The sequence below is a fragment of the Folsomia candida genome, unplaced genomic scaffold, assembly GCF_002217175.1.
Source record: "Folsomia candida strain VU population unplaced genomic scaffold, ASM221717v1 Fcan01_Sc002, whole genome shotgun sequence".
Lineage (NCBI taxonomy): Eukaryota > Metazoa > Arthropoda > Collembola > Entomobryomorpha > Isotomidae > Folsomia > Folsomia candida.
Genome location: NW_019091194.1, coordinates 1,010,030 through 1,022,357, shown reverse-complemented (window position 1 = coordinate 1,022,357; position 12,328 = coordinate 1,010,030). Strand labels below are relative to the sequence as shown.

General features: G+C 41.1%; 2 protein-coding genes across 2 annotated transcripts; one reads left to right on the top strand and one right to left on the bottom strand.

Annotated features, from left to right (window-relative positions):
- Positions 1-912: 912 nt before the first annotated feature.
- On the bottom strand, positions 913-3,036 carry LOC110845332 (facilitated trehalose transporter Tret1-2 homolog). Its single transcript, XM_022091733.2, has 6 exons — positions 2,743-3,036; positions 2,544-2,683; positions 2,306-2,465; positions 2,107-2,230; positions 1,340-2,031; positions 913-1,270 (listed from the first exon to the last, which is right to left on the bottom strand). The coding sequence occupies exons 1-6, from the start codon at positions 2,789-2,791 to the stop codon at positions 1,011-1,013; spliced, it is 1,425 nt and encodes a 474-aa protein (XP_021947425.1). The 5' UTR covers positions 2,792-3,036; the 3' UTR covers positions 913-1,010.
- A 2,769-nt stretch (positions 3,037-5,805) lies between these two features.
- LOC110843704 (xylosidase/arabinosidase) lies at positions 5,806-7,735 on the top strand. The gene is made up of 4 exons (XM_022089727.2): positions 5,806-6,549; positions 6,738-7,025; positions 7,084-7,128; positions 7,236-7,735. The coding sequence occupies exons 1-4, from the start codon at positions 6,094-6,096 to the stop codon at positions 7,401-7,403; spliced, it is 957 nt and encodes a 318-aa protein (XP_021945419.1). The 5' UTR covers positions 5,806-6,093; the 3' UTR covers positions 7,404-7,735.
- The last annotated feature ends 4,593 nt before the right edge of the window (positions 7,736-12,328 follow it).

Below are 12,328 nucleotides of genomic sequence, written 5' to 3'. Positions count from 1 at the left end.
AGTTGCAAATTATTGAGCATCCCGATCAGTCCAAGGATGTCAAAGTTATTAAAACGCCGGTCGAAGAGTTTGTCGGATATGAGAGGATGTCGTAAGTGGAAAAATATTGCAAAAAAGTTCAAAAATTCCTGAATTTTAATAAATTTTTGCAAATTTCTCCAGGAATGACCACCACTACAAATCATCCCCCTACGACATGGATGACTCGTCCTCCTTCTTCTCCCCCGACTCCAAGGGTCAAAAGGGCCATCATCCCCACAACGACTACGAAGAGGGGACCTACCCCCCACAACCGCTCAGTCCGAAACAGTCCGGTTTCACGGACGGGCAGTTTTACTATGACGAGAAACAGATCCCTGAACGTCCCCCAGATTGTGAGGACCCCTGTTCCGTCAACAAAGGGCCGTGCTTTCCCCTTAAACCGTGCAAATCTCCGAGACTGATCACTGTCCGGGGTCAGAAGCCCATTTTCAGCGTGATGCCGCCTTCCTGTCCGATAAGGGAGACGATTGCGTCAATCCTGGCTAAAAAACCGCCCGCAAATTGTCGCTGGCATCAAAAGAATGTTCAACTTTATCACGATTATTGTATGCCGTCGGTCAAATTTAGGGACCCTGTGCATCAAAGGATTACTTTTGTGGATCACGTAATAATATTGTTTAATTTGTGAATTGGTCATTAAACTAATTGCTGGTTAAATGTGTATTTAGTGTCCCCGAGATGGTAGTGGTCCTCCTGGAGAAAGCACATCGTCTGCCCCTCAGCCGGGACCAAGTGGAAATTCTAATAGTCAACAGAAACGTCGTGGTGTGAAAAGATTGTTAAACCAACGATAAGAACTTTAAAAAAACTAAAAAAAAGTTTCGATGCAAAATCATCAATAAATCGTGCTAATAAATAAACAGGTTTTGTGAACTGTGTAATCAAATCATTTTACTTTCTCCCACTTTCTCCGAGTTTAATTTTATTTTTGCTACTACAAATTAACTATTTTTTGACTCATGATAACATTACTCAACATTATCACTTTCTCCCTCCTTCGTATTTTTGCGTCCCTTCTTATCCCCATACAACGCTTGAATTTCATCCAAACTCATCCCTTTCGTCTCCGGAACGAAGAAATACACAATAAAAACGCCTGAAATCGAGACGAGTGAAAATATCCAGAATGCCCACGCCACCCCAACCCCGTCCACGAGAACTTGGTACAGACGGGTCACAATGAAGGCAGAAAACCACACGACCGACACCGCTATCGCGGAACACAAACCTAAATACACAAAAAATCATTAAAATTTCCTGCTTTTTTCAAAAAAATCAAGTACAAATGACAACTAACCTCTCACATCCGGGTGTAAAATTTCTCCCATAATTGTCCAACTTAGAGGTCCAATTCCCAAAGCAAACGCCACAATAAAGACGGTCACACTGACCAGTGGAAGCCATCCTAACGCATCAATCCCTCCATAGTTGTGCTCTTTTAAATAGAAAAACGCTCCCAACGCGACAAACGCCAGGCCCATGAATGCCTCCGAAATGAGGAGAAGAATCCTCCTCCCAGCCATGTCGACCAGCGGGGTGGCAAATATCGTCACCACCACCTGAATTCCAGCCACGATGTTGCTCGACCAGTAAGAATCTAACTGAACCCCGGCCCCCGTGAAGATGTCGACGCAGTAAAATATGACCACATTGAAGGCACTGAGTTGTTCCAGTAACATGAGAGACAAACTGATGGCGAGCGGTTTTAAAACGTTGGGTTTGACCAGATCGGAGAAATTTGCGGTTTTATTTGCCACAGAATTGTGCACAGAATTTTGCACGGATTCAAATTCTGCTTGAATATCTGGGGTGGAAATTGACCTTCCGCGAAACCAGAGGAGTGACTTTTTGGCAGACGCGATATCTCCGCGAGACAAGAGATAACGAGGCGTTTCCGGTATGAGAAGCGACAGGAGGAGGAAGGACGCTGGAATTGTGGCGCAAATGAAGGATAGTACTTGCCAGGATAGAATTGTACCGAGGAGATAACTGAATACAAAGAGGGGTCACATTTTAGCCCAGATTTTGTCAGTATGTTTAATTAGTGTCAGGTAATTTACATACACGAACAATATCCCGCTGACCAGCATGACTTGAAAAGCGTTCATCAACATGCCACGAATATGTGGTTCGGCACATTCTCCAATGTAGGTGGGGGCCGTTAGGGTGAAAATGCTTGCACAAAAACCTGTCAGAATAATACATAAAATTTCCTGAAAACATGTCTCAAATTTTTTATCTGTAGTTTTTTGCATTTATTTACCTGACGTAAACCGACCGAGGCACATAAGAAACACGGTTTTCGAACAACCAATTAAAATCCAAGCAGCCGCGAAGGGAACCGTGGCCAAGAGGAGGGTCCGTTTTCGTCCAAACTTGTCAATACCAAATCCACCAAAGGGACACGCCACGAATGCACCCAACTGTGTAAAATTGGGTCAAAATTCTTACAATTTTTCAATATGCAAATGAGTCTTATGTAAATATAGCTATTTACATACCGTAGCAGAAGACCCGATCCAAGCCTGCTCATCTTTCGATACATTGACAAAGTGACCCCCCGCCCCCTCCGCGGTCATGTTGGGAAGTGCGGGAGAGCTCCAACCGAGAACCGTCCCCATTCCGAACACGCCCAAAGTCACTGAATTTAATTATGACATCATTATTATCAAGAAAATAGATAACTACTCATCAACTCACCAATGGACGCCGCCATGATTTGGTTTATCTTAGCCTTGACGTTTGCCATATTATGGGCGGTTTTAAATGCTCTCGACCCTTATTATTGGGTATGAAATGCTGGAGAAAGTTGTTGGGTTGTTGCAATACAAGGAAACGTGAAGACTCCATAAACGGATGAGTACTCGACGACGAGATTTCTTGATGTGGTTTTTGTTTAAAAAACGAGTGATTTTGCAACGAGCAAATTTCTGTAAAAAAGAAATTCTTGACAATTCTGCATAGCACTGCTCCTCCGTCGGATGGTGTGTAGGATTTTATACCAGTTCTACATATATGCTTGAAAATTGTGTCCATTTAGTAGCTCCATTAGTGCCTCCACTATATGTAACCTTTGTCCATAATAAATTAGCGATGCGCACGTACTATTGGTAGAATTGGGACGATTTGTCATTATCATCAGTGTCTTAATGACTCCACCACATCGGGCAGTTTGTAAAAGTATGCATAATTTTTTCCTCGTGTTATTCGGGTTTTCAATTATCATGTCTGTATAACAGTTACATCGCTATTGTCCTTGTAAGTAATGGCAGAACTATTATGCAGTTCGGTAGCTTGAAAAGAATGAATTTATGATTTTATTAGACTCGTCCTCAGCTCGGGAGTGCATATTGACGTCAAACGTATTTGGACATTAGTCCATCATTTAATATCCATATTTAAATATTTGGTATAAAATATGACTGCTCCTCACTTAAAGTCGTATAATTTTATTCTATAATTTCTACGCAATTTTTTTGGGTATATTTATCCGTCCATCAAAAAAATGTAATTCACATGCACTTTTCATTGCTTTTGCTTATGTTTTTATGGAGAATCAAAAGAACATAATAATAAAATTAATGTAGACACATATTTATTTTCAAATTACAACTTGTAAACTATTTCTTTATGAAATACGAATTTTATGCAAATGACTTACTATGCTTTCACCACAATTTTTATACATCACTTTAATATTCATCTTCTCGATGATTCGCCAAACTTTGCAAGACCATCAAGAAATAGGACCCCCACCGCCGATCATTGTCACCATATTTATACCCCCAACAACTCCACCACCACCACCACCTGAAAACTTTGTCCTATCCCGATCCTGTGATGACCATGAACAAGTCGAATGTTCAGACTTGACCTTTCTGAGATTTGGGTGTTGTCCAAAAAATTGGGAAATTTATGACGTACAGAAAATTCTAAAAAATCCGTATTTTCATAATTTCATCCTTTAATATGTATTCTAGGACTGGAGAACGCATCCCATCAAGGACGAGTTCCACCCAGCAGAATTCTGCAATCCTTCACTTCCTCTCGGCGAATCAAACTGCAACCAAACCCTGACGCACTACGGTCTCGAGAGGACAATGTGTGCCCCCGTCCACGCCATGTCGCCAATAATTGGGCGTTGTCGCCGAATCGACACTGGCCGAAAAGCGCACCAGCACCTCTCAATTTATGACCGAAAACCGTGGTCCGCTCGGTTCCACTCTAGGCTCGGCAAGCCGTGTAACTTGGAGTTGTACAAGAGAAAAAGTACATAAAAAAATTAATTCTAGAAAATATTTTAATTGGATAATTAATTTTAATAGTTTAATTGTACAGAAATTCAGCAACTTTGGGACCACTTGTTAAAATGCCCCTTCGACCATGACTTTTTGGATGACGAGCTTTCCAAAACGTTAGAAGAAGCCTTGTTCAGTCCTAAACTGCTCGACGACTTGTGCTTATCCAGTCCCAACATGGAGGAATGTGTGGAAGACGACGATGAGAGTAAATTGACACCTCATCTTCCGGACGGTGAATTTTTATACATAATTTAACCAGATACGAAAATTTTTCCAGATAACAATGCCACTTTTCTCTCCCAGTTCATCCTTCACGAACCCCAACGCAACCAACCCACGCAGGCGAGCCGACTAACGTTACAAACTACCAACAAGACCAAGGTGACCCTATCACCATCGCCTCCGCAAAAAATACTACGGAAAACTACGGTATGAAAGATATTTTATCCCTCAAATACGGCAGGAAGGGAAGGTGTCGCTGCGTCAAGAGAGAGTACGTCATACGACGACAGAATCAACTGGTAAATTACCCGGTGGTAATTTGACCCCATGTCCAGTGGCCGCGGAGAGAGGGACAATGTCCCCAGGGTTATTCGATGTCCCCATCATTTCCCCGTGTTATATAAACCCCTCCCTCCCCTATCCTGCAATGTTAATGTCCCCACAGCTTTCGCGGCCACTGCCCATGTTCAATATCGAACTACAGGTTGATTGGTCCTTATCGATCATCATTATTTTTCCAGTACACGTGGAACTTTAGTCAAATTGCGGAAGGAAAAACGTGCGGGCAAGCGGTCGGAAATCCGTGTACTTTTGACGTAATCGATATTTATCACGACAGCCCGGCCGGATTTGGCAGTGGGAAGCACGGATTTTATGACACGTGCCAAGTCAAGGGGGCCAATGTGACTGGGATGAAGGTTCTAGATGCATTGCGATGCGAGAGAGATGCGGCGTGTGAAAAGTAGGAATAATAAATATTTGCATCATTTTTAAAAGTGCTAATTTTGATTTCTTATGTACTTATCGCAGTAAAATCAAACCTCGCAAAGTGTGCGGAATGCAGGACGATTGTAAATGCATTTGTGCCACGGGGCATAAATGTAAGGGAACAGTGTCATCTTCGGCCGAGAGAAGATGCATTAATCTTTGTCACGAGGAGAAACTTGGCATTTTTATTAGAATAGCAGTATCAATTTTAATGACACGATTGCTTGATTTTTAGCATGTTACAAATAAAATATTTATTTTAAAAATCAAGGAAAAATTCAAATATTTAAATAATTTACGAAAGTCCGCTTGTCCATGAGACACGCTAACGAACAACTACTTAACCAAATTAGTCTTAAAGTGCATACTGTAAAGACTCTATTTATAGACGGGTCTATAGACGACACAAATCCGACTACAATTTCAAACCGGGTATAATTAGAGACCCGGGTAAATTATTTTTGGGTTATGCATAACTTGAAGCATCTAAAAACGGACATTAAAGGAATGTCATAATTCGGGACAAGCTTGTTAAATTTTTCAAAGTTGGGCTCAAGACCCGGCTATAAATAGTCTTTACGGTATCTCGGCAAAATCTCGTTCCAGTGATCGATAAGGTCATATGTTTTAAACCTAATCAATACATGTCACACCTTATCTGAACATAAATATATTACAGATAAGCACACTCAACAATTTATTTTTCACACACACACCCCACACACATCACCATAGAGACAAGAACTTATCCTTAGTAACCATGGAAACTTTTCATATATTCCTATCCTTATTTTTATTCCCCCTCTCCACGACCCCCATTAATCCGATAACCTCCACATTTTACGCCGACCCGGAAGCCTCAATTTTCAACTCTCTCTACCACATTCATCCCACTTACTCGGCGCCCTACGACCAGCAAACGTTTTTTGACGCCTTCACCTCCTCTGATCTCGTCACGTGGACGAAACACGAAAAAATTTTGACAATTGGGAACGTTTCTTGGGCAACGAGGGCCATGTGGGCGCCCTCCGTGATTAAAAATGGGGACAAATATTACTTCTTCTTTTCTGCCAATGATGTCCACGAGGGTGAAATTGGGGGGATTGGGGTGGCAGTGGGGGATTCACCGGTGGGGCCATTTAGCGATCTTTTGGGCCGGCCGTTAATTGGCGAGATTATCAATGGGGCGCAACCTATCGATGGTTTCGTTTTTAGGGTGGGTTTCTGTGGAAATTTTTTAATTGTTTCTATGGAACTTTGTTGATTGTTTCTATGGAATTTTTTTTAGTTTCTATGGAAATTTTGTGATTGTTTCTATGGAATCTTTTTTGATTGCCTCTATGAAATTTTTTTGATTTTGTTATCGAAATTTTTGACAATTTTTATTTTTTAATAAAATTTCAGGATCCTATTACATCAGCGCATTATTTGTATTACGGTGGGTGGGGTCATTGCAACGTGGTTCGATTAAATTCGAATTTTACGGGATTATTACCATTCATTGATGGAACGTATTATAAGGAAATTACTCCCGAGGGTTATGTCGAGGGCCCATTTATGCTCGTCCGAAATGGAAATTATTACTTTATGTGGAGTGAAGGTGGGTGGGGCGGGCCGGATTATAGGGTCGCTTATGCAATGGGGAATAACCCACTGGGACCATTTGTTAAGCAGGGGGTCATTTTAGAACAGGTAAAAGTATTTCAAATTTCTAAAATTTCATCGGAATTGTGTTTATTTTAAATTTTAGGACATTAATGTTGCAACGGGGGCTGGACATCATTCAGTTTTTCAGGTATTTCTTATATACAAAATGTTATATGTGTAAGCTACTTATTTTTTTAATAGAACTTTAAAATATTAACAAATTATAATTAATCTTAATTTTTTGAACACGTTTAGTTACCAGATGAATCTGAATACTTTATCGCGTATCATCGACGCCCACTTAACGAGACGGATGCGAATGCAAGAGTTGTTTGTGTCGATAGGATGGAATTCGACCAAGATGGCAAGATTCTTAAAGTGAACATGACTTTTGAGGGAGTCGTAGGACCAGATTTGCCTTAAATTTTACTTTGATTTAAATAAAATCTAAATTAAAAACAATTTACAATTTTTTGCAATGTAAATTTTTTTTATCAGTAATTGGAAATCAACATCAATACACTTTTGAATTTATTTTTTAATACATATGCAACCTAAATATTTTCATTAGTTTTGCATTAAACAACTTTCCACAGAAGTGGATTATGTAGATTTAAAATAAAATAATTTCTCTAATATCCCAAAAAATTGTACGTTTTATGGACTCATTAGAAGAAAAAAGGTAGGAAAAATAGGCCAAACTATTTAATAAAAATATCTCTTTTTGTAGTATATTTACTAAGTGATCATTCAAACTTTTATATATTCCATTCATTAATTTTGAATTGTGTCCAGCAAATCAAGCTTGTAGACAACCGAATTTCGACAAAATTACCCATAGAGATACAACAAATATAAACGGACGTTGATTTACGAAATGTCTACATTTCACTTATCCAAGTTCACATTACATCTCCTTCACTTTTTCACATCGTCTCATTTTTCCCACTCTTACAAAACTCGGAGAACAACATGATGCAAACTTTCACTAACAATGCAACAATTCCATTCCCCGAAAATTCCAACTCTCACTCGTAAGCTCATAATTCTCACCGTTCTACTCGTTCTGTTGTGGCCACGTGGTAACAATTTCGTGCAAAGTCGTCCCCACCGGTCGACCCCAGTGGTCACGATTAAAGGAAATATGATTATGAAGAACAACGTTCCAGTCCTACAGCAAAATCATCGCAGCAAATTTAGGACAAAACGTGCGACGACGGGGACAGCGCCAGATTTTGACGACACGTCACACGACATCGTCTCCTACGTTGATTACAGTTCCGGTGGGACGATGGACGACTCTGATATTTTCGATATGCGTCGGTAATCAAGTTATTGACGTAAAAAACGCCACAAATAAAATAACTATCTACTCCTTAATCAGACAGGAAACCCTGTTTTGCACCTTGTGTCTCTGGGTCCAGCCCAACTTCGCCGTCCACTTTGGGTTTGGCTCCTTATCGGCCGGAATATCGGAGACGATCCAGCTCGTCGAACTCCTGAGCTGGGTTTTCCGAGCCCTTGACATCAACATGGACACGGTTCCAGACTCGATAGCCCTCATCTTGGGACAAGTCCTGGTCCAAGATTTGCCCAATTTGCCCCTCACAAACGCTAGTAGTGGAGACGCCACGAAGACGACACTTATCGAACTTAGTGGAAGTGGTGGTGCAGGGCATAAGTTAAAATATTCGACTAAAATTGCCTCCATTAATCCGACCACGACCCTTCCATTTTTGGAGTCACAACTTCCCCAGAAATTTTCCAAAGGGAAAAATAACAAATGCTGCGCCACGCTTTCCTTTGTTTATCACGATATTCCGAAAGTCCTCTCCGTCACAAGTTTACGTAATACAACAATGCTACAAATTTACATATAACCTTTATGACCTCTACATAAACAATCTGACATCTGGCAGGAGGAGTCTGCTCACCGCACAATGTCGCGATCATATCGGGCTACCACGCTGGGGGCAAGGTGACCCTGTACGACCTGTTCCGAGCCACCTTCCACTCGCTGGGCCACCTCTTCGGAGCAAATCATGACCCACCCTTCGACGAGGACTGTTTCGATAAAAAAGTCTCCCAGTTTCTGAACCCTTTCGTCATGGAGCCCGAGCACAAACTCAACGTCGGACCGAGACCCAACTCCATGCGATTTTCGTACTGTTCCAAGTCGCAAATGGCAGTCTTCCTATCGTCGAATTTACTAACGTGCTTAACATCACGGAGAGACGAGCCATTTTGCGGAAATGGTAATTAACAATGGGACCTTTTTGGGATTGTTTAGCGAGTTGAAAAATTGTTGAAAAATCAAGCCAAAAATTATGAATCACGTGACACCTTTCTTTCCGTTGAAGAAAAATATTAGGGGTCAAAGTTCACACTCCACCCTGATTTTCGCCCAGTGGAGGAAAAAGCGAATGCCGTCTAAACTTTGACACCCAATATTTTTCTTTAAAAGGTGCCATTCAACGGAAAGATAAGTGCCACATGATTCCTAATTTTTGGCTTGATTTTTTGACATAACTCGCCAGACAATCCCAGTATAGCTTGAAAAAAGGTTGCAATTATGACATGAAGAAATTAAGAAAGCCAAAATTCCCCAAATATTTCCAGGCATCGTGGAGGAGGGGGAAGAATGCGATTGTGGGGCCCCGTGGCAGTGCGTCCTTAACCATCAATGTTGCGGATCTCGCGACACCTTTACGCCCTGCCAACTTAACACGAACGCCGTCAAGGCCGTAAAAAGCAGTACTTTAAGATGTCTGCGACCCTCAGAGTGGTGATTCATTAATTAATTTAACCGTGCAACAAGTTTATGCTTATCGCCATTAGAAATAAGTGAATTATCTATTTCAACCTGAAACAAAGTGACGAATAAAATAAAATAAAACGTGTAAATATTTTACAACTTATATAACACGAAAAAATGCCGACCAACGCTAATATTTCGTCCCATTTCTTCTTCCTCGTCCTACTTTTCATCATTATTTTCTCTTTCATTCCTAAAACCTTGGCGCAAGTCGGTGTAGGCAAAGTGAACAAGATTTCTTGCACGCCGAATGAAAAACATTTCTACGATTGCAGAAATGAAACATTTGAAAGATTCCATTGTTGCTTTACCGTTTCGGGGACTACTCAAACTCCGAAGCAGGATTGGGATTTGTATGAGGTACGCAACTTTTGTTGGTTAGGGGTCAAAGGTCAAAATTTCGACAAAATTCACAAGGAATTTATTCCAACTCCTGTGTAACCTCTATAAATACCTGTTCAAAAATTTAGTTTTCATTCAAAAGTCAGTCATCCCAATTTCTGAGTGAAGATTTTCACTCACATTGAGTCACTTCAAGTTCATTTCATTTCACTTCACTTCACTTCATCCTCCTTCATTTCTTACTTCGGCCATGTATTAAGCATAGGGTGAAAAGTTAATGAGTGCAAAATCCTTTCATTCACAGTCACTCATCTGAAATGACTGAATCCTTCAGTCATTTTCATTGAAATGATAGTAGTTTCATTTTTATTCACTATCATCAGTGAAATCAAATGAATGAAAGTGAACAGGCGTAATGTGGCTGTAATGTGTCATGTCACGGAATCCTTCAGTCATTTTCATTCAAATGAGAGGAATTTCATTTTCATTCACACTCAGTCATTATCATAGTCCGTAGAATGAGTGAAAGTGAACAGGTATGGTAACCTCACTAATTTGAAATATAAGGTAATAATATACTTGCAGGGGATCCTCGGTCCCAACGGAATCAGCAAAATCGAAATCGAATACTGCAAACCTAACGAAACTCTTTCCAGCGAATGCAACCGAACAATAGAGCGCTTCAAAAACCAGACTACCGACGAAGTAGTGTGCGCCGCCCTGCCAGCCATTGCCAGCAGCCTGATCCCAAACAGCACGGAAATGGTCCAAGGCCGGTGTCGCTCCACGAAGGAGAAGAAAGTCGTCGGGAGTGTCAAGTTCTTTGGAAAAAAGCTCTACGAGCCAGAGTCTTGGGGACATGACAAAGTCCTCGTGGGGCAACCTTGTGACTATAAAGCCTACACGGAGAGGAGTAAATTATAAATAATACCAGGGGCCGCGGAAGCCGTGGGGACATCTGGGGACATTAACACTATAGGATGGAGAGGTTTATAAAACGTGGGGACATCGAATAACCGTGGGAACATTGTCCCTCTGTCCCCACGCTTCCGCAGCCCTTGTATTTCTTAGCAAATGGAACATCTCTAAAGTGGCCGCGGAAGCCGTGGGGACATTAACGCTATAGGATAGGGGGGGATGGAGGGGTTTATAAAACACATCGAATAACCGTGGGGACATTGTCCCTCTGTCCCCACGCTTCCGCAGCCACTGCCTATGCAGAAGGAGAATGTGGGTCCTTTTCAACGCCAGATTTCATTAATTTTTTTAGACATCCCGGCCCTCCTGGAGCGCTACATTCTCTGTCCATACGACCGCGCATACATGGAAACTGAATTTGATAAGCTGCTCGAAGAAGCGTATTACCTCGACAAGATGCTCTACCGCCTCTGCCTCGGTTCCAGACAGATCCTCGAGTGCAAAAACGTTAACCAGAGCGATCCCATCGGTGGGACGGACTATAGATGCGTGTGCATGCAGAGAAGCTGGACAATTAGGCGGAGCAAGGATGTGACGGTAGGCAGGCAAACAACAGAACAAACAAATATTAATCCGATTGCGGATTATGTATTTATGAATTTGCGAACAATATTTGCGATACAATGTCTTTCCCACGAATATTTAGTACACCTGGAACTTTACCCAGCTTCTGCAAGGTCATCAGTGCACACAATGTATGTAACAACTAAAAAGTATATATATAATATACATGTTAGGTGGGCATACTCACGCCAATTTTTTGAATAGATGTACGAAATTTGCAAAAAAAATTACGAAATATTTAGATTTTGTTAGAAATAATATCGCGACCGCAAATTTTTCGCACGCCAATTTCCCACTTTATCGTCAGATAAATTGTGTCGTTTTGTAACCTAAAAAAATTTAGCAATTTTTCTCTCAAATTTTGCAACTTGTTAACAAATTGCAAAATTTTCGTGGGTTGCGTATTGTTTTGTAATTTTGTATTGACGTGAGCATCCCCATTTTGTTCCCAACATGCTAAATACAAATCCTAAACAAACACGGAATTCAATTCCAGTGGCAGGAAATCCATGCACCTTTAATTTCAAGGACATGATCGAAATGGCTAATACGTCCCCCTATCTCAAACCAGGAGAACACTCGCCATACCATCTCTACGTTGGTTGCAAAGTAAATGGTCCTTCTTTATCGAGGCTCAAAGTCCTTCCAG